At 39.4% G+C, this 25441-nt stretch overlaps 1 protein-coding gene across 3 annotated transcripts in view; it reads left to right on the top strand.

The window, feature by feature from the left end:
* The window catches only part of TEC (tec protein tyrosine kinase), a 75536-nt gene that overhangs the window by 48081 nt on the left and 2014 nt on the right, over positions 1-25441 (top strand). For all 3 annotated transcript variants that reach the window (XM_042469963.1, XM_042469962.1, XM_042469964.1), the window contains 15 exons: positions 2595-2699; positions 3799-3880; positions 4846-4974; positions 7967-8007; positions 9403-9578; positions 9949-10014; positions 10938-10992; positions 12813-12892; positions 14572-14699; positions 16634-16702; positions 18123-18294; positions 19007-19223; positions 22179-22243; positions 23190-23308; positions 24465-24622. In XM_042469963.1, coding sequence (XP_042325897.1) covers positions 2595-2699; positions 3799-3880; positions 4846-4974; positions 7967-8007; positions 9403-9578; positions 9949-10014; positions 10938-10992; positions 12813-12892; positions 14572-14699; positions 16634-16702; positions 18123-18294; positions 19007-19223; positions 22179-22243; positions 23190-23308; positions 24465-24622 — 1662 coding nt within the window. The remainder of the gene's footprint in view (positions 1-2594; positions 2700-3798; positions 3881-4845; positions 4975-7966; positions 8008-9402; positions 9579-9948; positions 10015-10937; positions 10993-12812; positions 12893-14571; positions 14700-16633; positions 16703-18122; positions 18295-19006; positions 19224-22178; positions 22244-23189; positions 23309-24464; positions 24623-25441) is intronic.

Genomic DNA, 25441 nt, shown 5'->3' with positions numbered 1-25441 from the left:
CCCTCTCCTTCAGCTTTGTATTGCAAATCAATTATTTATATGGTCTCTAAATTTTATAGCAACCTTTAAACAACCTGTTCTTCAGATTGTATTTGGGATGGTGATGGGCTTAGTGAAAATTTTGAGCTTTACTTTATTTATTTATTTATTTATTCATTCATTCATTCCTATTATATGTATTGTGCAGCTCTGAACTTCTTCCGCCTCTTCTTCAGCAGCTGAATATCCTCTTGGTTTGAGCCTAGTTGTATCATTAGACGCAGAACTACTTCTGCTTGCCCTATGCTCTTCCTCAGTAGCTGGTTGAGTGCCCCTGGCTGTGACTTGGGAATCTCATCTTCTGTCTCTTATTTTACTTTGGGTTATATCACCATCGAGTTTTTATGGTTCAGAAAGCATTAAGAAGCAATTTACTGGTTATTACTTCTGCATAGTATAATCGGCCCTCTGTATCTGTGGGGATTCTTTTCTGGATCTCCCTGTAAATAACAAAAAATTCAGGACCTCAAGTCCCGTTGTCCCCAATGGCAGCATGCAACCATGCTGGTTTGGCTGTGTACATTCATTGTCATTGTGGTGAATGAAGCAGACTCTGCATATGGCAAGAGCTACTGTACTAACAAGGCTTAGCTATGGTGCCAGTGCCTTTGATCCTCCACCAGTGTAAACCCCTGCCCCACACTGCTGCTGCCCTGTAGCTGTTTTGCATATTTATTCTGGCTTCCCAGGCCCAGCAAAAGCCACTCTGGAGCGGGAGACTCTACCAGCAGTAATACTACCAGAAGTATAGCCTCTTGCACACAATCCCATCCACTACAGAAAGGCAGTGCTGTAGCAGAGTTCAAATGGTTTATTTAAAGAGGACATTGCTTTATAGTGTTATTAATTTATTTAATTTATATCTCACCTTTCTCACAATATAGGGACCTAATGTAGCTTATAACATAATTTTTAAAAGATACAAGAACAAAAAAAATGACAAAAAGTTATTGTATTTAAATCCCAATCATTTAAAAAAGACAAAATAATTGAAAAACCTAACGATATAGTTAAATATTTATGGCTTCTCAGTTCTCATTATATACACTAGAAGTTTTAAACAGATGGTATTAAAAGAAATTAGAATTTTCACAAAATGACACAGAGGCTAAACAGACCAGTGTTATATGCCGGCATGATGGCAGCATGGGGCTGTGGCATATACACACCAGCTGTCCCCATGCTGGTGTCACACCGCATTGCACCACATGCCCAACTGCATGGCGGGGGCATCATGGCACTCTGTTGGTGCTGTGTTTAGACAAAGAAGTGGTGAAAAGCTGCTGCCACTGCAGCAAATACACCTATTTTCTGGTGCTAAAAGGAGCTGCATTTTGCCATTCTTTTTAGTGGTGGCAAAGTGCCTGATCGGGGCCGCGGCATATGGTTGCTGCAGCTTCAATCTGGTACTGGAAGGGGCAGTAGGACGCCATTCCAAAGGGTGGTCTGTCGAGCCACACAATCACATGCTATTACATTCCCCCCATCAACCACTATGTAAGTGGGGAGCATTATTACATGTCTTGATGCAGAGCACAGGTGGTACAGTGCGCCCTTCTCTTATGCGGGGATCCGTTCCGGACCTCCCCGTGTAGGGGAAAAAATGAGTAAACTCAAGCCCCATTAGATGTAATGGGGTGCGTGCCCACGGCATGCGCCCCATTACTTCTTCCTGGTGTGCCTAGGCTTCTTCCAGTGCAGGCTTCCAGCATATGTTGAAAGCCACATAAGCCACATCCATGTATAATGTGGCCACACTGTATTTTGAGGGGAAATATGGACTGCGCAGAGTGAATAGAAAATAAGTACACATTTATTGCACAGGAATTGTACAGAAAGTCTTTGTTCAGCATATTGTTTTTCATTGCCTCACCTGAGAGGTGTGTTAACACGTGCACCAGCAATTTTTATTGTCCTCTTTTTTGTTATCTCCTAAAAGTGACTCCTTACTTCATTAAATGACATGACTGCTGAGGAACAGTTGTGTGAATGTAATTTTTTGAGCATTTCTTTTTACCATTTAGATTCAGATTTCAGCAAATCCCCTTGTGGGGTACAGTGGTGACACAGAAAAAAATAATGTATGTGGATGTGCAGACCTGTTCCTCTTGCTGTAGATGAATCATAATAATTTCATTGAAAGGAGTGGTTTCTAAGAACACGCCTAGTAATGAAAATTGTGGGTATGGGGAAATACTTTTATACAATCAAAAGAGAAATAAAGCCCGTGTGGTTTCTCCTCTGTTCTCCTGTACTGCTCAACCTTGTCTAGGTTTTTTTTTTTTTGTTGTTGCTTTGTTGAAATCTGTCTTTAGAATTGTATAGGGCTGTTCTTAGTAGCTGTCAGAAAGTCTAGTTCATTTGTGCACCACCGTCAAGAATCTGTCAAAACCATTGTGAAAAGCCCTAGAGTTCTGCAAGCTTCAGTTAAACAAAGGGTCCCTCTTCTGGCAAAGTTGATAAAGGATTATATTTCGTTATATCTTTTATTCCAATTTGTAGGTGAATTTCATGCATTCTAAAATGTCTCTTAACAACTTTTTATCATGTTGCAGAAAAAATACAGAAAAGGATCAGTTGATATTTCAAAAATCAAATGTGTTGAAATTGTGAAAAATGATGGTGCTGTCATTCCATGTCAAAATAAATATCCATTTCAGGTAAGTTTCTTGTGAACATTGCTTCACATACAACCCATAGGAGTTTATCAGACAAGGGAAATTGGAAGTATAATCCAGTGGCAATCCGAACGCAATCATGGGGTTTCACGTTATTGCGTAATAGACTACCACATGCAAATTCGGGCAATGGCATGCTATTTTCAGGCAATGGGAAGCCAGTTTGAACGCAATTCGCATTCACATAAATTCGCTGAACTAGCGAATTCACGTGAATGTGTTCTGGCCCCACTTTCTTTTTATTCAAAATTAACAGAAATTCCTCACGTGTGATAAACTCCATAGCTCCAACACAAGTCATAGTTATAAAATCTGATTCATAGAATTTCAACAGACACCCAAGTGTTCTTGCCTGCATTTAAAATATCCAGCTAACTTTCTAGGCATAGTGTAGTTCCATGCCATTTTGAAGAAGAGCAAATCTGTGTTTTTCATTTTACCATGCACCAAATGTATTTTTATTTAGAAATACACTCGGTCCTTCTTATACACAGATTTTTTATACATGGATTCAAGTATACACGGTTTGAAAATATTCAAAAAAAAGTATAAATTTCCAATATCAAACCTTGATTTTCCACTTTTTATAAGGGACACCATTTTGCTATGTCATTATATTTAATGGGACTTGAGCATCCACGGATTTTGTTATCCACGGGGGATCTTGGAACCAAGCCCCAGCGTATAACAAGGGTCCACTGTACTTCCAACTAGGCATTCCAGTACTGACCTGTGGCCAAAGTCAATGCACCCTTGTACTCCCTTCTTAAACATTTGCAAGATTTTTTTCATGCAGTTTTTTTGTTTATTATTAATTAGCAATGATTAATTAATTAATTAGAAAGCTGTACACTACAATTGAGAAAGTTTCAGCTGAACTCTGCCTCTCTCAGCTTAGCCTTCTTGGGCAAGTGGACAAACCACACACCAACAGAACCTTCCTTCTGCCAGAACTGAGCGCCATTTGTTGGCCCTCATCCAGTCCCTTTACTGATCCCAATTTAGCGTTTATGGAAAAGATAATAATGGTGTACTAGCTGCATAGCCATTTCTATAATCACTTTTATCTTTTTCTTTTTAGGTTGTTTACGATAATAGCACACTTTATATTTTTGCTCCCACTGCATACAGCAGGGATCAGTGGGTATGGAATTTGAAAGAAGGTAATTGCATCTATTCATGATACTTATATTTGAGTCTAGTCTACTATATGTGTAGTGATTCTAATCTAAAAGGCTAGGAACTTTTCCATGTATACATACTAAAGAATCCTACTTTTTTTTAAAGCAAGAGAGTCTGGGAGTTATAGTCCAAAATCGATGTTTTTCCAAATTCTCTAAGTTGAATCCATTTTTAAGACGTTGCAATCATTGTACATTACTAAGTCCCTGATATGTGTGTGTGTGTGTGTGTGGTTCTTTTCAATGAAATCATTGGTTTTTGTTTACATCCTGGAATATTCCCAAACAAGCACCAAATTTTATGTATGACCTGTATATCTTTAGTGATATGATTAAATGTCAGGAACAGTGTAGGTGATTAGTTTGAGGTCTCTGTTATTTTTGTAGCAGTTCAAGTATAGATTTGCCAGCCGCTTTTACCAATCCTTTGGATATCACATGTTGTGGATAACCTTTCTCTTAGTTATTTGGATAGCAGGTTGTCTCCTCACTGTTTTCTGTTTTACGATGTACTTTTTAGTACTCTTTTCATTAAGAGAATTTTAAACACTTTATTAACAAGCAATTTCCCAAATTTGTTAGAAGAACCTTGATACTAACTTTGGAATGAAATCAGAATAAATTTCTGCTAGAGGCTGGATAATAGTTTTAGGTTTGTGACTATTTAACATCCCCACTGTGTTTATATTCTCTGGTTTCAATAATATGATTGGCAAACAAACAAACAAACAAAAAACACTATACACACTTATTCCAAGACCCAAACTCCCAAAAACATATTATTTTTCCTTAAATTGTTCGACTCTGGGCAATTTGTAAATAACTCCAGGCTGCATAAGTGTTTTGTATTTCGTTGTTGTCACTGATATTTATGTTATAATTTTTAATTATTACTAGTAGTTTGGAATGGTCTTAATTTACAGAAATCTGTTGTTGTTTTTTGGTAGAAATTAAAAATAATAATAACATAATGGTAAAGTACCACCCTAAATTCTGGACAGATGGAATCTATCAGTGTTGCAGACAGACAGAAAAATTAGCACCCGGCTGTGAAAAATATAACCTCTTTGAAAACGGTAAGTGCTTGTGTTTCATAAGAGGGATGGGTGAATTTGTAAGTTTCACTCTCTTGAATTCAAGGCATTCTTTATGTAGAATTGGGGAAATTTTTATAGCAAACAAATTTCTCAATCACTTGTGCTCACTAAGTTCAACAGCTGCAGCTATTCTGGGAAGAATCAGATTGTACTATTCCTTCCCACCTGTGTCATACGCAGGTGCGCCTTATGCTGATTTCAGCATACGCTGAAAGTCGCACCGGAAAAAGCCCTCGTTCACCCCAGAAGAAGTAATGGGGCCGTGCCACACCATGCCGCAGGCAAGAGCCCCATTATTTCTAATGGGGCTCCAGCATACACTGGATTTTCCTTATGCAGTGGGGTCCGGAACGGCTCCCCCGTGTAAGGGAAGGGCCCACTGTAGTTGTTAAATATGAATGACCTGTTGGGGGTGGCAACTCTAATACAAAAGTGCCACAAACAGTGCTTACTAGTGGGATCCATGTTAGTAGGACAGTGAATCCACTCTGGGGTTTAATCTGAAATTTGAAGGAGCCATCTAAGGTACTAAACACTACCCTCATAATAGGGTCTGCAAATTTTGAAAATTTCTTTTTAAAAACCCCAGTCAGATGATTTTCACCCATCCTTCTTATTAAAGTTTGTTTTCATTTGCCCTTCTATTTTGACTAAGGTGCAAAAAACACAGGCAAAAAAGAGCGGCTTCCGGATGCTTTGGGAGCGTAGCATGTAGATGACGCATGTCCTCAGATTGGCTGGAAGCAGCTCCAGGGCCATCTAAACTGGCTTGAAGCTGCTGAAAAAAGGAGGGAAGAAAAAACTCTCCTTGCTGGTGGTCCGTTTGGGACCGTGGCGGCAGGCTGCTTTCATAGCAGCCTGTGTGATTGCCATGGTCCCTAGCAGATTGGTGGCTAATTGGAGCTGGAGCAGCCGGAGGCCACTGCAAGCCACCAGTCTGCATGAGGCCTCAGACTTCTTTACAAGTATGAAACCAGTGTGGTTGCTGCCATTTCCATGGAGTCTGATTCTCTTTAAAGTCTCTGGACTGCACAATTCTTCTTACAGTTTTGTTTAGCATACCACATATTTTAAAACTAATTTCAGATCCTAGGTTAAGCCTGAAATGGGCCTAATCAAAACATTAGTTTTGTGAAATTAACTTAACAGCTAATCATACAGACACTGATTGGACAGTCTGCACATTACATAGGAGAAAAAGGTTGTGCAACTACGGTTAAGCAGTCAACAACATATCCTTAATCTTCTTGTGATCTTTCAAAAATGTTACCATCATGTCTAGTAGATTTTTTTTAATTTTCTTTTTGTTCATAATTTAATGCCTTCACTTACAACTATCTACATGTACATATTGAAGACAAAAAGATGTAATAACAACCGGAAATTTATAATGAATAAATCAGCTGAAAAATAGACAGCCAGGGAACTGCTGGAAACCTGGCTTGTCATTAATTTGCAGCTTTGGTCTGTGTTTAGTTAATTGTGTTGTTGCCAGTGGGTGGCATCACTTGTCTGGTTTTTCCCTCCCAACAAAGTGAAAAATAATTCAGAATATTTTCCCTCTGGTTTGTGGGAAGCAAACTAGAAATGAGAAGCTGCCCAGTTCCAGACAACACAAAAAGCCAACTACAGTCAAAGTTCCATGGCTTGTTAAGCAGTGGGAGCTGCTTAGCAGCATGTATCAGTATAGTGTTTGATCATGACAATCCTTGGTTTGTTATGTCATAGGAATGCATCCACCAACTAATAATGTAATGCATTAAATAAAATGAAATGCTCATATCACATAAAATTGATCATATTCAGAATTTAGACATTTAAAAACGTAATTCATTCTTTTACTCATTATGTTATTAAATAATTTGATTTTGTTATTTACTGGAAATTAGTTCATACTGCTCACTGGAATTTTGCAGCCTTTTTAAAATTGATAAGAGAATGGCATAAAAATGGAACATTCCATTCAAAATGTCTCTAAAATGCCTAAAAATTACACTTTAGAGAAAGTATCTGGAAAATGTTACTCCTTATACCAAAAAAGCTCCACCTTGTCACTGTTCCCAACCATGACATTACTTTTAAAGTTTAACTTTGTTCCACTCATGTTCTTCCCTGCTAAAGGCCCAAGATCCTGTCTGATCTTGGAAGCTAAGCAGGGTCAGCTCTGGTTAGTACTTGGGAGACTGCCAACAAATACCAGGTGCTGTAAGTTGTATTTCAAAGGAACGAACTGGGAAAAAACCAGTTCTAAATATTCATTGCCTAAGGAAACCCTATAAAAACATTCATGGTGTTGCCATAAACTGATAAGTGACTTGAAGCCACAGAAACACACATACACACATAACTACATTACTTGTGATTTGTTATTTCCAGGCTGTAAAAATATTGGACAGCTGATAGTATTACTACTGTATATACTCATATATAAGTCTAGAAATTTAGGTCAAAAAATTGACCAAAAACCCTGCGTCGACATAGCCATGAGTTAATGTAAGTACTGTACCTTAACTCTTATTTAAAGAAGGAACCATCTCCTGGGGAAAAGCAAGAATATAATCTGTCCTGGAAGCACTGACCCTCTCTACTCTCTCATCCATCCAGCTTTAAGAGTGAGCACAAAGAGTTATGTCTGCTGTAATTTTGTAAGTTCTTTGACATTGTTTTGCTTTGCTTCATCCTTTAGATCATTTGCTATATGCCCCTAAGTTATACCCTCGACCTATCCACTGGTCATAGCAAAATCCATAAATTTGGCCCCAAAACTTGCCCTGGACTTATACATGAGGTCGACTTATAGTCGAGTATATACGGTAATTGAATTTTTAATAAATTATAGTATTACTAAAAAGGCAAGTACATATTTATCACTTGCAGCAAAGAATGCAACAAAACAAAACATTTTAAAAGTGTATTAAACGCATATTAACTCTAAATGTAAAGGCTGCTTTTTTTTAAATTGTTTCTTTAGGTATAAAGACATTGCCTGTGCAAATGCCAGATAAAAATAAGGTAAGAGAAATATTCAAAACACTGAAAAACTGGAGTTGATGGCATTTATATCCAACTAAATCCTATTGTAATTACCATTCAGTACTGCTAAAAACTGTGATATATTTGTCTTGTTAAAGAAAAAACTCTCACATTTAGTCTAATGTGCAATGGATCAAGGTTATACAACTTTTTACAACTACAGTGCGCCCACATCATACGTGGGCACAGCATACGCTGAAAGCCACGCCAGAAGAAGCCTCTGTGTTCCCAACTAAAGTAGACCCACCAAATCATGGGAAATTTTTGAGTCTGCAGTTACGTAAATCCCATTAATCCATTTGCAGTTCAAAAGTATGTAAAAGTGCAAATAGATAAATAGATACCACATCGGTGGGAAGGTAAACAGCATTCTGGACAGTCATGCTGGCAACATGACCACTGGAGCTGTCGTTGGACGATGATGGTTCTTTGGTTTAGTAACCGAGATGAGCACCGCCTCCTACAGTCTGTTAAACAAGACATTTATTTATTTAGAGTATTTATACCCTGCTCTTCAGCCACAAAGGGTCTCAGAGTGGCTTAATTTTTTTTTTAAATTAGACAGTTCCCTGCCCTCAGGCTTACAATATAAAAAAGACATGACACAAAAGAATAAGGGAATGGTAGTAGGGAAGGGATCAAGTTCCTTGGTCTGTCTCTCCCTCTGGGGCCATGGCAGATGGGCTGGAGGGAGGGCTCTTCATCTTACTTTGGGCTAGGCCCGATGGAGCTGGACTGCCTCTCTCCCTCTGAAGCTGGATGATGTTGAATGAGTTGGAAGAAGGGATTCATATCACCGGAAAACTTTTTACCTTTAGATGGAATTGCCAATTGGATTTAGACTGTTGTTTCTCGTAATTAAGTATCTTGTGCATTAAACTGTTTTTAATTACTTCGGTTGTCAGGTGATTTCAATGTTAATGTTCTTGACGAAAAACATTATTTCACTTATCTTCATTCAAAATCTAATCTATAAATTAATCGTGTCAAGATATGATACATGGTGGCTCAGTGGTTAAGACACTGATTGTGACGATTGCTAGGTCAGCAGTTTGAGATCCAAGCACTGCATGATGGAGTGAGCTCCCACCACTAGTCCCAGCTTCTTGCGACCTAGCAGTTCGAAAGCATGTAAAAGTGCAAGTAGATAAATATGTACCACTTTAGTGGTAAGGTGACAGTTTTCTGTGCATTCATGCTGGCCATATGACCACAGGATGTCTTTGACAATGCTGGCTCCTCAGCATAGTAACGGAGATTACCACCATTAGTTACTTTACGTGTCAGGATCTGTAATAATTAATTTGATTTAATATCTTTATTAGAACTTTTCATTAAATAATAATAATATTACATTATAATATCTTCTTTCAGAGAAGACCTCCACCCCCGATTCCTCCAGAAGAGGAGGAAGAAGAGGAAGAAATAGTAATAGCTATGTATGACTTTCAGCCCACGGAACCTCATGATTTGAGACTAGAAAGAGGTGAAGAATATACTATAATTGAAAAAAATGACATTCATTGGTGGAAAGCAAGAGACAAATATGGGTAAGGAAATACTGTCTCAGTTTTTTAGTACTGAGAAAAATTCTTTGTGTGGAGCAGGGAATCTTGAAGCCATGATTGCTCCATTTTAGCAGGTCTGTCCTCTCCAGTGGGAGGGAAGTGGTGCAAACTGTGTGTCAGTTGTCAGCCCATTGTGGGAGCTGGTGCTATGGTCAGTGCTTCTTTGTCATACTTCGGCAGTCACCTATGGTAATAAGTCTGTTGAAGGTTGTAAATTATTTTGAATGTGCTATATAGGTTAGATAGGTGACTCTGAAATTTTATGAAATATTTTTAAGAAACCTTATTACCAAGGCTTTTTTTATTTTATGATTTCTCTATACCTTCTTTATTTTCTTTTTGTCATATATAGAAGCAAAGGATATATTCCAAGCAACTATGTAACAGGAAAGAAGTCCAATAATCTAGACCAATATGAGTAAGTAAAATTTGCACATACTGTAATACATGTGAACAAATACTTCTTACAGGTTTTGAGAACTGCATGAAAAAGTAATTGACTAAATCTAGTGACCTCTGACATCAAGCTCTTGAGATGTACTTTTGCTTGTTATAAGGAAACCTTTAAGAACTTCTCCTGATCACATCTCAGACTTCCTGGATTTTTCCAGAAGGCTGGAGAATTTGAACAAAATTTTAACATACCTGTCTGCTCTTTTCAAAACCCTCATTAACAGAGGATGACAAATGGATAAGAGCTTTCATTTACAAATTATAGCCTTAGAAGCCAATGAACATAGTGAGACCTTTCATATTTATACAGAGAATCAATATAGTAGAATTGCTACATTACATCAGAAAATTGGATGTTTGCCCATGTGTGTATACAGTACATCACAGGGGAACAGAATCAATCCAGAATTTCCTGTGGCTTTGTGTAAACATAATACTGTCAGTCGTTTAATTACACCTTAGAGGCTGGAAGTAAGTTTGTGGTCTTGTCTATTCCCTCCTATTCTTTCCTCCTCTAGCCGAAATCCCTTTTCATCTTTAGTTTTTATCTTAACAGTGCTTTAGTGTTACATCTGTATTATTGCTTATCAATGAAGAGTTCCCTCTTAATTAGAGACTATAAATATTTTGGAAATTCTCATGAACAAGCTAACTAGCACTAAGTGTTCAGCAGAAATATAAAACTCTAAGCCAACAGTAAAGTAAGAACACAAATTAACTCACAGTGAAAAATAATGGAAAAGGACTCCACGGTCCACTCCTAATATCTTTACCATGAAATGAGATCCGCAGCTTTTTGTCTGGACACTGTGGGCTTTTTGAGACTGTAGCGTGCAAGAGTAATAACCTAACGTATTACACATTTTAATATTTTTGTTTCCTCTGTAGGTGGTACTGTAGAAATCTGAACAGGAGTAAAGCAGAACAGCTCCTCAGAAATGAGGTGAGCCTTTGCATCGACAGGGGTAGTGTGACCCTGTTGGTGCTTCTAGACCTCTCAGCGGCTTTCGATACTATAGATCACGGCATCCTCTTGGACCGCCTGAGGGGGTTAGGTATCGGGGGCACTGCTTTGCAGTGGTTCCGGTCCTTCCTCTCGGGTCGGTCCCAAAGGGTGCTGCTCGGGGACTGTAGCTCCAGTAAGAGGAACCTCACTTGTGGGGTTCCTCAGGGGGCTATTTTGTCCCCGATGTTATTCAACATCTATATGAAGCCGCTGGGTGAGATAATAAGGAGTTATGGTGCTGGGTGTTATCAGTACGCTGATGACACCCAAATCTATTTCTCCATGTCTCGTTCGTCGGCCACGAATTCCAATGGCATCTCTTCTCTCAATGAATGTCTTCAAGCGGTAATGGGCTGGATGAGGAAAAACAGATTGAAACTGAATCCAGATAAGACGGAGGTGCTCACGGTAGCGGCCCCGAAACCAAGAATTGGGTTGCAACCTCCAGTCCTGGATGGGGTCACACTCTCCTCCAGTGACTGTGTTCGTAGTCTGGGGGTGCTCCTCGACTCGTCGCTCCTGATGACAAATCAGGTAAATGCGACGGTCAGGAGCGCCTGCTATCAGCTTCGGCTGATACGCCAGCTGCGCCCTTTTCTGGAAGTAAGGACCTCGAAACTGTTGTGCACGCACTGGTAACCTCACGCCTGGACTTCTGTAATGCACTCTACATGGGGCTACCCTTGTGCTTGGCTCGGAAGCTTCAGCTGGTACAAAATATGGCAGCCAGGCTTATTTCTGGTACATCTAGGAGGGACCACATTACTCCGGTTCTGAGGTCCCTCCACTGGCTGCCTATTAGCTTCCGGGCCCAGTACAAGGTGTTGGTTATTACCTTTAAAGCCCTAAATGGCTTGGGTCCAAGCTATCTCAGGGACCGCCTCCTCCCATATAATCCTCCCCGCGCTCTCCGGTCCTCTGGGAGGAACTTACTGCAGCCTCTAAAATCTAGGCTTGCGGCGACCTCCCAGAGGGCATTTTCTGCTGTTGCCCCCAAACTCTGGAACGACCTGCCGAATGAGATCCGTCAGTTGACATCATTAGACAGCTTTAAAAAAGCTGTCAAGACGGATCTCTTCCGGCAGGCCTTTCCAGATTAACCATCCCGGCCTGGGCTCCCTGATCCCCTCTTTCCTCTCGTGGCCCCATCTTCAGTGATGGTTGAGGATCTCCAGAGGGACACCAGGGTTTTTAGTTTGTTTTAACTATATTTTATGTTTTGATATTGTGTTTTTAATCTGTCATATTTTTAATACTTTTATAAGGAGGGGAGGGATTATAATGTTTTTATTTTTATATTTTACTCTGTTATAATCACTGTTGTCAACCGCCCGGATTGGTTCGCCACAGGGCGGTATACAAATAAATATTATTATTATTATTATTATTATTATTATTATTATTATTGTATTGTTTCTAAGGGAGTCAGCATTTGAGTGTTGGACTAGGAATCTGGGAGACCAGGATCCTGCTCAGCCATGGAAACCCACTGAGTGACCGTGGGCAAGTCACACTCTCTCAGATGAGGGCAATAGCAAACTTCATTTGAATAAACCTTGAGAAAACCCTATGATAAGTTCACCATAAGTCAAAGTTCACTTGAAAGCATACAACAACAACTGTTCTAACTGCAATACAGAACAGAACTGTTAAAAGGTGTCCTTAAGAATTTCATGTTTCTTAATAAACATGACTCATACATATAGTAAAAATAATGAAGTAGTTTGGTAACAACAGCTTTTTTCCTTTCATTTTAGGATAAAGAAGGTGGTTTTATGGTGAGGGACTCCAGTCAGCCAGGTTTATATACAGTATCTCTTTATGCAAAATTTGGAGGGTAAGTCATGCCACCTCTTACTATATTCTCTTTTTGTTTCTTTTAAATATACAGATATTCAGATTTTAAAGGAAATACTTTGTGTTTTATTAAACCTTTGTGGCTGAGTTAAGTGATAGGTACTTCCATGATGCATTTATGCAAGCAGGTAACTGGATCAACTGAATTAGAGAAAGTGATATTTTGAGACTGTATAAACCTAATAAGACATTCACTTCTGAAGAAAGTGTATTGATATCCATGAAAGCTGAAATAACCAGTAGGTGCTGCAGAATTCCTTCATTCTCTTCCCATCCCACCTTTTCCATTTTAAAATAAACTGACTTAAGACTCAGTTTCTTAAATCCCCTACACATATAAACAGCTTCTCAGCAAAAACCACTTTGCCTTTTTCTTATTAATATGAACTGCAATCTCATTCATCTCTCAGATACCAAAATTCCCCTTCTTTATTGCCACATGGCTGCACTTAAAACACTTCTGTTCAGCGGCACCTGGGTTCCACTGGTATTTCTTGTGGTGAAAACAGAAACTGTAAAGGGAGAACACACTCATCGCTAAATGATTAGTGGACAAATCTTAACCCTCTGCTGTGCCCTCTTTGCTTTTACAGCAGAAGTAGTTTCTGTGGAAGATGCCAAGAAAACCTTCAGTTGTTTTGTAAAGTGGAAATTATTTGGGCAGGTTCTTGCTCACAGAAAATAACAATTAAGACCTACTGCAGAGGTGGCAAGCGTTATAAACAGAATAGATTAGAGTGATTATTGTTTTATGGCAATTCACATCAGTAAACAATGCAAGGAAAATAATGTTCCTAATTAACTCAGTATTGATTTCCATACATCTGAAAACATTATACAGTTTGGAGTCCAGACTATTTGAAGGACTGTTTTTCCTTTTATGAGCCCAAGTTATAGTATCTTCTGGAAATGCCTTTTCTTTGTCCAGCACCACCGCCATCTGAGGCTCATTTAGTGGGAACAAAGCAAAGGGCTTTCTCAGTGGCTGCTTCTGACTTTGGAACTCACTCCTTACTGAAGCCAAGATGATGTTGTTGTTGTTATACTATTTATGTATATCCCACCTTCTTCCTGATATAGGGAATCAAGGCAGCTAACAAAATTTAAAACAGTCTAAGTTAAAACAATATGGAACATTAAAAATACACAGTTTAAAAAACAATTAAACAATTTCAATAGATTAAAAACATTAAATTGTTAAAATTTAAAATTCTTTTAAAAAAAAACTTCTTATATAACCATATACAGCACCCATGTCAGTGAGCAAAAGCCCAGCGGCATAAAAATGTTTTTATCTGCTGCCGAAAAGAAAGCAGGAATGGAAGTTAAAAGATTTTTTGCCACCACACTTTTAGAAAGTGACTTCACTTGGCTTTCAGTTCTCTCTGGTGTTGTTTTTAAGATTTGTATGTAGTATTTTAATGAATTTTAACTTTGTATATTGAAAATTGTTTTTCAAATAACTTTTATATTTATACTTTTATTCAAAGTTTTGCATATATTATTATCATATAGTTTTGATTATGGTCATGGTTGTGGTGGTGATGGCGATGATGATAATAATTTGTTACTAAGATACTGTAGTACCACTTTCTTCAGTTTAAATTAAAAAATACTGTACAATATTTTAATTGTTTCATTGTTGTTGTTTATTTTTAGAGAAGGGTTATCTGGTATAAGACACTATCATATAAAGGAAACACCACAAAAACAGTACTACCTAGCAGAAAAACACCTCTTCAACTCCATTCCTGAATTAATTGAGTATCACAAACACAATGCTGCAGGTATATGAATCTGTGTTTCTATCATTTGAATGAGTGCTGCTTTAAGAATTAGATCCATAACATAGGAGAAAAGAACCTTTCTCAGGGGTGAAGCAGACAACCCAAAAGGACTGTGCCAGGACTGCGCCAGCGCCATTTGTGATGGGACCACAGCAACTGCACACACCCAGTCCCAATCTGGGCTGTCGCCATAGTACTGAACTGGGCTGCTGAAAGGTTGCTCTTTTTTGGCCTGGTTCTTCCAGATTGGGGCAGCTACTGGCCATGTTTAGGGCATGGGGCGTCTAAATGCAATGCCCCCAACATGGCCTGATGGCGGTCCTTTTGACCCATCTGTTTGAGGCCTTGATGATACCTGGAGACTCTGGACCCGAAAAGACAGGCCAAAATAAAGCTGCTTTGGGTCACTTTGGAGGTATGCTGTTTAAATGCTGCATGCCAAAGCCATGCTCCAGTCTTAAGGACTGGAGAATAGTTTTGGTGTAGCTTCTGGCCTCGTAAGATGCATGTGTCATTTAAACAGCATACCTCCAAAGTGACCTGAAGCAGCTTTATTTGGGCCTATCTGTTCAGGCCCTCTGTCTCCTTTCTGACAGCAACTAGTACAGGATGCTTTAGCCAAAATGTAATAGCGTTAAAAAAACACAAGTGTCTGAATTTCCACTACATTGAAAGGTAGGAATTATGTTTAAATTATGATTTAGAGGAGCTGATGGCACAGTAGTTAAATGCTGGTACTGCAGCCACAAGTGTTGTGAGTTTGATCCCAGCGCTCCAAGGTTGACTCAGCCTGCCATCCTTTCGTAGGCTGGTAAAATGAGTACCCAGCTTGTTAGGGGCAATTGACTTACAGATTGTAAACCGCTTAGAGTACTGAGTTCACTATTAAGTGGTATAGAAATATAAATGCTTATTGCTTATTATTACTTATAATGTAAATTTATTATGTTGTAGGGTATTTTCTTACCTTTCAATGAAAAACAGTTGCAGCTTCAGCTGAACTGGGCCATCCTACTGTCGGCCAGAGTATTTGAATTCTTTTTTACCAAAAAGAGTGGCCAAGGACATTTTTTGATTCAGCATTGATTGGGACAAAATGTATCTTCATGGCAACATTTTGGGGAACTATTTTTGTGCCAGCTGGTTTTGGGGGAGGGCTTTTTGTGCCATCTTTTTTTTAATGTACATGGCAAGCAGGTGAAATTCTGGGTCCCATTAGTACTCTTCACTTGCTGTCAGATCTATTCATGTTTCTAGTAGTAACACCCCAGACCACATTATTTGCAATTAATACCCATTGATTTCAGTGAATCTCACTTAGAGATTGAGGTCCTGTCTCTTATTTCAGCAGGTCTTACATCCAAATAAAGATACTTATGATTGTAACCTCAGGTTAAGTTCTTCTTTATGCTGGAGGATGAAGGCTGCTGCTTTCTCCAGCTGAGCAATGCAAGTTGAATGGCTCACAGGTGCACCCCTTGGCAAATTAGTGGCTTGGGGAGAGTGGAGCAGCACCATCCAGCTTGAGGGTGTGCAGCTGAGGAAAGGAACAGCCTTCACCATTCCAGTTCTCCAACATACTTGCTCAAGATCCAAGAGGGCAAAAGCTGCTCCTATGCTTGACTACATAATGCAAGCCAAATGGCTTCTGGACACATACCCATGGCCACTCAGTGATCAAGAGGACAGAACTGCACCTTAATGCCTTCTGACTGCCATTGTAAAGAAAAGTTTTGTGTGAGGAAATGCTGGGTGCCACCTTACATTCTTGATAAAAAAAGAGAATTCTGTGTGTGCTTAAAAGTATTTGCCATAGTGTAAAATATGCTCAGTCATGCAACAGGATGATTAGTTCTAAACAGCAGAAAAGTTTGACTGTCCTTCTTAATTTCTGATGTTGACTATTATCAATATCAATTTTCTATGAATTTCAGGTCTTGTGACAAGGTTACGATACCCAGTCACCCCAAAGACAAAACCAACCACAGCAGGATTCAGCTATGGTAATTTGCATGACATTAAAAACTACATGCTTCATTATTTTTCTGGGGGAAAATAGATTCTGTAAATCTACAAAAATGAGGACTAATTAGACTTGAAAAGGCAGCTATGAAAGAACGAGATAAGATCATCAAGTGCAAAGGCATACAGATATACAGATATACCTCAGTTAATGAAGTAGATGTATTCCTGGACATTACGTCTTGAACAGAACCTTTGGTATCAGAGATAGAAAGAATATGGAAAGAATAGGAAAAGGTTCCTACACCACAAAAGGGAAGAGCAGTTTAACACATTTCAGCAAATCCTTTATTCAAAACTAGCATTATGTACATGTGAGATTAAAGGTAAATTTTGCATAAGTGAACAAAAACATTTTGAATCAGAGACTACTTGAAAACTTTTTCCATAATGCATCTTGGGATGATTTTTTTCCTGTCAACAACCGCCACTATTCTTATGATTTCCATTTTGATGGCTATGCTTTTTCAACATGGCAGGATAGCTGGTGAGGCAGATTCATCTGCTTTCTCCTTTTCTTTCTGTTTGCTTTTCATACATGGTCAGTAAGTGATTCTGGAGGTGACTGTTTATCTTGCCTGTTGTGTGTAAGCACACACAGCTACAGTAGGATTGCCTAGGGTAGAACACCATTCTTTCCCGGGTAAAACTTTATTGCATTATTTACTGGAGACACAATGGAGCAAACCAACACTGAAAGTTTGCCTTTCTTCAGCTCTCCTTCACCATCCTTCCAATGCCAATGCCTATAAACCTCCAGTTAGGCAGAAAACAAAAAAAGGTGTGTGGGGGTGAGTAGGTTGACCTGGGCTCCCATTAAAATACTTTGCAAAAGGGATCTTCTTTGTCAGAAGCTTTGTTAACTAAGCTATGTCTGTGCCATCAAATTTCTGATTTTTATGTATGTTTGTGAAAGCTGAACAGTAAAGAAAGCTGACAGGAAGAGAATAAACTCATGTGAAATGTGATGCTGGATGAGGGTTCTATGGATACCATGACCTGCCAAAAAGACAAACAAATGAGTCTTAGATCAAATCAAGCCTGAATTCTCATGAGAAGCCAAATGGCTAAATTGGAATACAGATGTGGGATGAGGTGCTGTGTATGAGGATTAATCTAGTATGGAAGTGTCATTATTTGGAGACAAAGGAGCTGCCTGTAGGCAAGATGTCAGGGGCAGGATGGATATTGTCAAAATCCCTTTTGGCAGGAAGGTTTTGAGAACAGGAAGTGGAAATCCTCACATGGATCCAAAAATACAGTGGTTATGGGAGCTCAGTGTGCTGTGGGCTGATGAGATTTCTTTAAAAGGAATGAGAAAGCTGTTTAGTGTCTTCTCACTTTTATCTTGGGGATCTAGAGCATCCTGTACTTTCTGAAGTACATTTTTTGTCCTTATAGAGAAATGGGAAATCAATCCAGCAGAGCTCACCTTTATGAGAGAACTGGGCTGTGGTCTTTTTGGAGTGGTGCGTCTTGGCAAATGGAGAGCACAGTACAAAGTGGCCATCAAAGCAATACGAGAAGGTGCAATGTATGAAGAGGACTTTATAGAAGAAGCTAAAGTGATGATGTAAATAACTAGTTTTAAATGCCTTAAGCAAGCAGTGTGTCCCTCATGTATTTCAAGAAATGCTTACTCTCTGAGATTTTGGAGGAGGCTGTGGTCTGACTCCATTGGATGATAAATACAAAATCAGATGTAGCATGCAGGAATACATGAATATTCATTCATGGCTCCAGCTGCTACTGAGTGAAAACCTTTTAACTTTACAACACTTATGAAGTTATTTGGACTACATTTTGTGATTCTTTTTTTCTACTATACTTTACACTTCTTTACACTTTCACTAATATGATACATATGTTTAGGTTTCTTTTTATTTATATTACAATGCGCCTGCGTCATATGCGGGCGTGTCACACATGGCTTTAAGCTTATGCTGAAGCCACGCACCAGAAGAGGCAATGACACATGCGCTCGTGGCATGCGCACCGCCTCACACTGCGTGCACAAGCCCCATTGTTTTCAGTGGGGCTCGAGCATACACAGTATTTCCCTTATGCGGGGGGGGGGGGCAGTCTGGAACGGATCCCCTGCATATCACTGTATATCAAGCCATGAGTATAGAAGCAAATTAGTTCACAAATTCTCTGCAGCACCTTCTATGCCTCTCACATTTCTATTAAATACTTTCTGTGTAAAGTTAGTTCAACCCGTGCAGACTATGCTTATATAGTAATATCTAAACCTCAAGTAATGTGTGTATATAAATTCCTTCCAGGAAGCTAACTCATCCAAAGTTAGTCCAGCTATATGGTGTTTGTACTCAGCAGAGACCTATTTACATCGTGACAGAGTTCATGGAGCATGGCTGCCTTCTAAATTACCTTAGGCAAAGGCGTGGACACTTTAGCAAAGACAACCTGCTGACAATGTGCCAGGATGTATGTGAAGGAATGGAATACCTAGAGGGAAATAGCTTTATTCACAGAGATCTGGTAAATACGATTATTACATTTCTACAGCGATTCTATATTTTATATAATATACCGTGTATTTTAAAATATAATACATAGTTAACATGATCTGATTCATGCACAAAACATAATTGATAAAGAACTGGTGTTCAGATTCCTCTTTTAGATTGTTCATAATTGTCTCTTATGCAACTCAGGTGAATGAAGGCCATGGAAGGCAGGATCCCTCCATCTCGTAATATTGTTGTAGTAGGAAAAATTTAAGCATTTTCTTTACCATGCATAAACAACTGTATTTGCCAGAATTCTCACTTCTGCACAAATATAAAGCCCTAGCCTCCTTAGTGTGTGGTCACCCTACATCTATCCCAAACTGTCACATCTATATAAACAGCAGGATACAATCTCCACTCTTTTAACAGTTCCCGATAAACTTGATGTTATTTAGATTCATCATTAAACATTTGCTTTATGTTGGAAAGCTTCTCAAATTCCTGCCTGGGAATAATATATGAGAATTCAGTGGTTACTGTTAAAACCCACTTTGAACAAAGGGGAGAGTTGAAATTAATTTTTTTGGTAAGGTATTGTGACTTACGGCCGAAACAGGCAGCCCTTTATACGCCGCATGTCCTGAAGCTGCTCTAACCATTTACACATGGGTGGCTTCAAAGTACTCTGGTGGCTTCCCGATGTGGCAGGGTGGGAAAAGCCGGCCAAAAAGGAGCGGCTCTCTTCGGCTGAGTTGAAGGCAGATTGGGGCCACGGCGTGTGTTTCCTGCGGCCCCATTCCGCCTTCGGAAGGGGCAGCTTCAAGATGTCCCTTCAGGGCTGTCTGTTTTGGCCCTAGGACTCCATCCACACTGCAGAAATAATCCAGTTTGACACTACTTTAACTGCCATGGTTCCTTGCTATTAAATTATGGGAATTGTAGTATTGTGAGACATTCAGACCTCTTTGTCAGAGAACAACAAACTAGAAGTCCCAGGACTCCATAGTTTTTAGCCATGGCAGTTAAAGCGGTGTCTAACTGGATTATTTCTGCAGTGCTGATGCAGCCCCAGAGGTAATTCATAGGGGACATACTTAATCTTTTTCTGATATGGAAGTAGTAGAGATCTACAAATTGGGGATCAATATGAAAATGAGACACTGAAGTCACCCACCAGCACTTGGACTGAGCGCACAGTTCTAAAACATTCTTAAAACACATAATCACTACATATACATTATGACAGGACAAAACCATATTGCAAACTCCTGACACATACAGAAATGGAAATTTAAGAAACAAAGGAATTCCTCACATCGGAAACTTTATAACAGTAAAGTTATAAACCATGCAGTTATTTCCTTTCTGAATCCTCTTGTTACACTCAGTTAAAGCCTTGTCTAGTAGACTAAAATTTCAAAAGTTAAAATATACATGCAGAAGCAGTTCAAGACACTGAATTATTTTATAGCAGTAATGCTAAAAAAATAACAGTTGCTAAGCAAAATACATTGTCAGATTGTGTGATCCTTTGGGCTCACTTCATGAAAGGATGAAGGAAAAACAGAATACTCTTCTCTCCCTCCCTCCCTCCTTTCCACCTCTATACTTACAGTATATTTACCTACCCACTTACATGGCCTCTTAATGCCCATAATGTGGGCCCTGGTCAATAACAGCTTATAAATAATAATAATAAAAACTTTATTTATATACCGCCTTTCCTGTAGATCAAAGCAGTTCACAGCATAGTGAGCATGTGACACATGTCACAGTACAAACAATAAAATGGCTCAGTAATCACAATTTCATACAATCTCCTAAAAACCTGAACCATATGCAAATCCTTAAAACCATCAATTGTGGGGGGGCGGGGGGGATCCTTAATCTAAACAGAATCGGGAGGATATGCTACTTGAAAGAGATGAGTTTTTAATGCCTTCTTAAAGGCTTCTAATGTAGAACAGAGTCGGATCTTTTCTGGGAGTGTGTTCCAGAGGGTAGGGGCAGTTGCTATATAAGCCCTCCGGTGAGTTGCTGCTAGTTTTACCTTGAGGCAATCAAGTAAAAATTTCCCCATTGTTCTGAGGGTGCAGAGCAGATTATGTAGGGAGAGGCGTTCCCTCAAGTAACTCGGGCCCAAGCCATGTAGGGCTTTATAGGTAACAACCAACACTTTGTATTGCGCCTGGAAGCTGATAGGTAGCCAGTGGAGAGATTTTAATATAGGTGTTATGTGGTCCAATCTCGGAGTACCTGTGATCAATCTGGCTGCTGCATTCTGAACTAGCTGTAGCTTCCGAACCTTATGCCATAGGACCATATCATACTAGGCGAATCCTGGGCAGAAACAGGATTTAAAAGTGGGGGGAAACGCAAATGTGGGATGTTTTTCAGATGACTTTTTTTCCAAACAGCAGTAACGTGAAAATAAAGCGAATGGAAAGTTGACAGAAACAACACTTTTTTACTTTAAAATCCTGTTTCTGTGCAGGATTCGTCTAGTGTGATAAGGCTCATAGAAACAGTACAGTCCTTCACATGTCAGTTCAGAGGTTAATGTTTAATGGGGCTTACCTACAGAAAAGTGTATATATCATTGCCACATAAATTTGTTAGCTGCCACAGAATTCTTTATCATTCTTGTTACAGGGTCTGTCCTCTGAAAAAGCCCATCTGAACCTTAATCTGCCCATAATTATACCCAAAATATGTATAACACTAGAAGCAGCTGCTTGATTTATATCAGGTGGCCTTCCAGATGTTGCTGGACTCCAGCCCTCATTACAACCTGGTGAATGCAGTCAATGATGCAAGAGGAGGGAGATACAAACCAGCAATGCCTTGGAGGTCACAGGTTGCAAACTTGTTTCCATTATGTTAGCGCCACTCCTTCCTGGGTGCAGTCATCTGCACTTATGATGCACACGTTCATACCTGAATGCATCCTCATTGTTAATTGTATGATGCTTCTGTTTTTCAGGCTGCTAGGAACTGCTTAGTGAATGAGTCAGGAGTGGTGAAAGTGTCTGACTTTGGAATGACCAGGTACTGATCAGTATTATACCCTTCTTCCTCATGGGTTTAAATTGCTTTCAGACATTGCATTGGCATATTTGAAATGTTCCACTGTAAATTACTGTGGAGGAAGGGCCAAGCCACATTTGTATCTAAAGCAGGCCTGAAACACATGTGGGCAATCAAACTGAATCCTGGTAGTCCACTTCTTTATCAGTTATAGATGGGGGTCCCAAGATGGGGGCCCCATAAACCTCCTGCTCCAACAGCTCACTTCAGACTGCAAAACAGCAGGAAGCTGGTTGTCAAATATCTGGGAAGCCTCCTAATCCATACCTGCTAGACTGTATTTACAATGGGGCTCTTCCAGATGCAGAGCTCCTAACACTACAGAATTTACATCTTTTCCTCCCAGAAAGGAGGGAAAGGAGAAAGCAGTAGTGGAAAAACAGAGGAAGGCAGAGGAAATCTTCATCAGATGCATCTCCCCCACCCCACCCTGCCCCTATAATATTCTGTAAATAAGGCAAGGTGTTAGCCTTGCTTAGAAATATGCTTCCATGGGTCAAAATTTCCAAGTGGTGTTTGTGAAGTTGACAAGTAGCCACTAGGTGGTGATTTAAACTCATACAGGACGTCTATGTATACACTTTTAATAGCTTCTTCTTGTGTGGGTACCTTAAAAATAGAATTTATGCCATAAAACAAAATACACTAGAATTACAGAAATATAAAATCACAAGAGAAACATTAAGTGCACAAGGACAACAAGCTGAACACCCTAAAATTATAATTTAAGGTGGAATTTATAACTCTGATTATCATAGCATTTATTTTTCAATATAAATGTATTCACCTAGCCATCACATAATCACCATAGCTACTATTAGCCGTTGAAAGGGGTACACACTCTATATGTGAGTGTTTTCCTACTGCTGATTTCAGACTACAAGGATCACAATGCCTTCCTTTTTAGGTATGTGCTTGATGACCAGTACACAAGCTCTTCGGGTGCTAAGTTTCCTGTGAAATGGTGTCCCCCGGAGGTTTTTAATTATAGTCGATTCAGCAGCAAGTCAGATGTCTGGTCTTTTGGTAAGATGATGTTGAATTCCCCCCTCCTTTTTCTTTTGTTTTTAAACATGGAGAGATCATTATTCCCCCAGATTCAGTGATACGTAATTTTCAATCTATTCAGAAACTGAGCTGAAACAGGAATGATTTTAAGGTATAATGAAACAAAACTTTATGATTTCTTAATGGGAATTAAAACATGATCAGTGACTGGATTAAGTCAAACAAAGGACTTGTGACAAAGCCCAGATTAGTTTCCATAGATCAGTTATTATTAAAGTGGAATTTAAAAATAAAAATTAAAAAATGTGAATGTCCCTTTGGCTGGCCTTGTTTTCCCAATGTTAATTCTTAAATTGTTTGAGAAGAATTAGGACTAGCAGGTCTTAAGGACAGTGGCTGGAATCCTGCATTTGAGATATGTATGCATAGTCACTGTAGTTACAGTGCTGTGCAGTGAATCCCAGCACACCCACCTCCCTCCTCCTAATTTACAGGGAAGCAGTCACTGCAGTTGATGGGGGCTTGTTCTCCTGTTGTTCAGGAAGTAGCTGACTGCGATTTCCACCCCACCCACCCCATGAGTGATCTCTGGTGCAATTGGCAGAAGCAGGGTCCCATTACAATTCCCCCATATGCTGCAGATTACTCATGCAAGAGGGAGTGGAAACATTAATCAGCTGCTTCCCAGTGGGCCCATGTTTATTGCAAGCTGCTACTGCTCAGTAAGTGGGCACCAAGGGACTTTAATGGTCCCCATATAGGCCCTAATTTAGGGGCTGCATAGGAATTATAAATACATAACATTCACAAGTGGAAACAGACAAAAATGACACAGCTTTAGGTCACATTCGGGATATGCTGTTTATATGACTCATACCCCGAATATGGCCAGAAGCCACACCAAGGTCACATAGTTTTCAAAGATGGCCTGGTTCAGGACTGCAGGACTGGGCATGTGCAGTTGCCATGGTCCTGGTGCAAATGGCACCAGCACTGTCTGTTTTGGGTCTAAGTCACATATTTGTAATTATCACAGAGGATCATGGCAATTAAGTAGCTTACTGGTATTCAGTTCCTATCAACACAAGTGCCATTCCAGAATATAAATCTCATATGGTCTATTTCAGATTATCTTCAAGCTAATCAGCCTCATTTGTTTCTCTTCCTTTTCCAGGAGTTCTCATGTGGGAGGTGTTTACTGAAGGCAAAATGCCTTTTGAGACAAATACAAACTATGAAGTAGTGACTATGATTGGTCAGGGATACCGCCTGTTTCGGCCAAAGTTAGCTTCTACAGGTGTTTATGATGTGATGATGATATGCTGGCATGAGGTATGTCACTATACACATTGAACATCTCCATGCGATGCTTCCTAAATTTTAGTGTAACTATGACAGCTGCATTGGGAATTAGCAAGTGGTGTGTGTGTGTGTGTGTGTGGTTTGCCAAGGTATCACACACTCGGTAGTGCTAGATTAATATAAATCTGTCTTCACAGTTGCCATTCAGTGACAGGCATAGAAGCAATGAGAGAAAACAAATATTGCTGCACAATATGGGTAGACAGATAAGCATGCCATATTGGCTAAGGAACAAAGTAGACAGAAGCATGTGAGAAATTTAGTTGAGATTCAGAAGTGGATGTGGGGTAATTTTAGAACTGTAAGAAAGAGTAAACTTCACTCATAGGATCATGGATAACAAAAGTATCATAAAAATGGTAAGTGGATGAAATGCTTAGTTTTTGGCAAACCTGTAGCATCAAGATAATTTGCAAAGAAGTAGTCATCTTAGTCTCTTGCTTTCTCAACTAGATGAAGGGGAGGGAAAAAAAAGTTGCTGTATCTTTAAGACTGTTTTTTATTTTAGCATGGACTTTCCTGGATAGAAACCCACAATCCACGAAAGCTCTTACGAAAACAAAAATCAGATAGTTTTAAAGGTGCTGCCATTTTTTTTAATCACTCTCCCTTCCTCCTTTTTATATAGCATCAAGCAATGACTTGACCTAAAATACAGTGGGCCCTTGATATCCGCTAGGGTTTGGTTACAGAATGGATCCCCAAGTCCTATTAAATGCAGTGGCATAGTAAAATGATGCCCCTTATATAAAAGGCCAAAATCAAGGTTTGCTTTTTGGAATTTATATT

This window comes from Sceloporus undulatus, chromosome 5 (genome assembly GCF_019175285.1).
Source record: "Sceloporus undulatus isolate JIND9_A2432 ecotype Alabama chromosome 5, SceUnd_v1.1, whole genome shotgun sequence".
Taxonomy (NCBI): domain Eukaryota; kingdom Metazoa; phylum Chordata; class Lepidosauria; order Squamata; family Phrynosomatidae; genus Sceloporus; species Sceloporus undulatus.
Note: the sequence above shows the minus strand (reverse complement) of the source record. Positions and strands in the feature narration are given on the sequence as shown.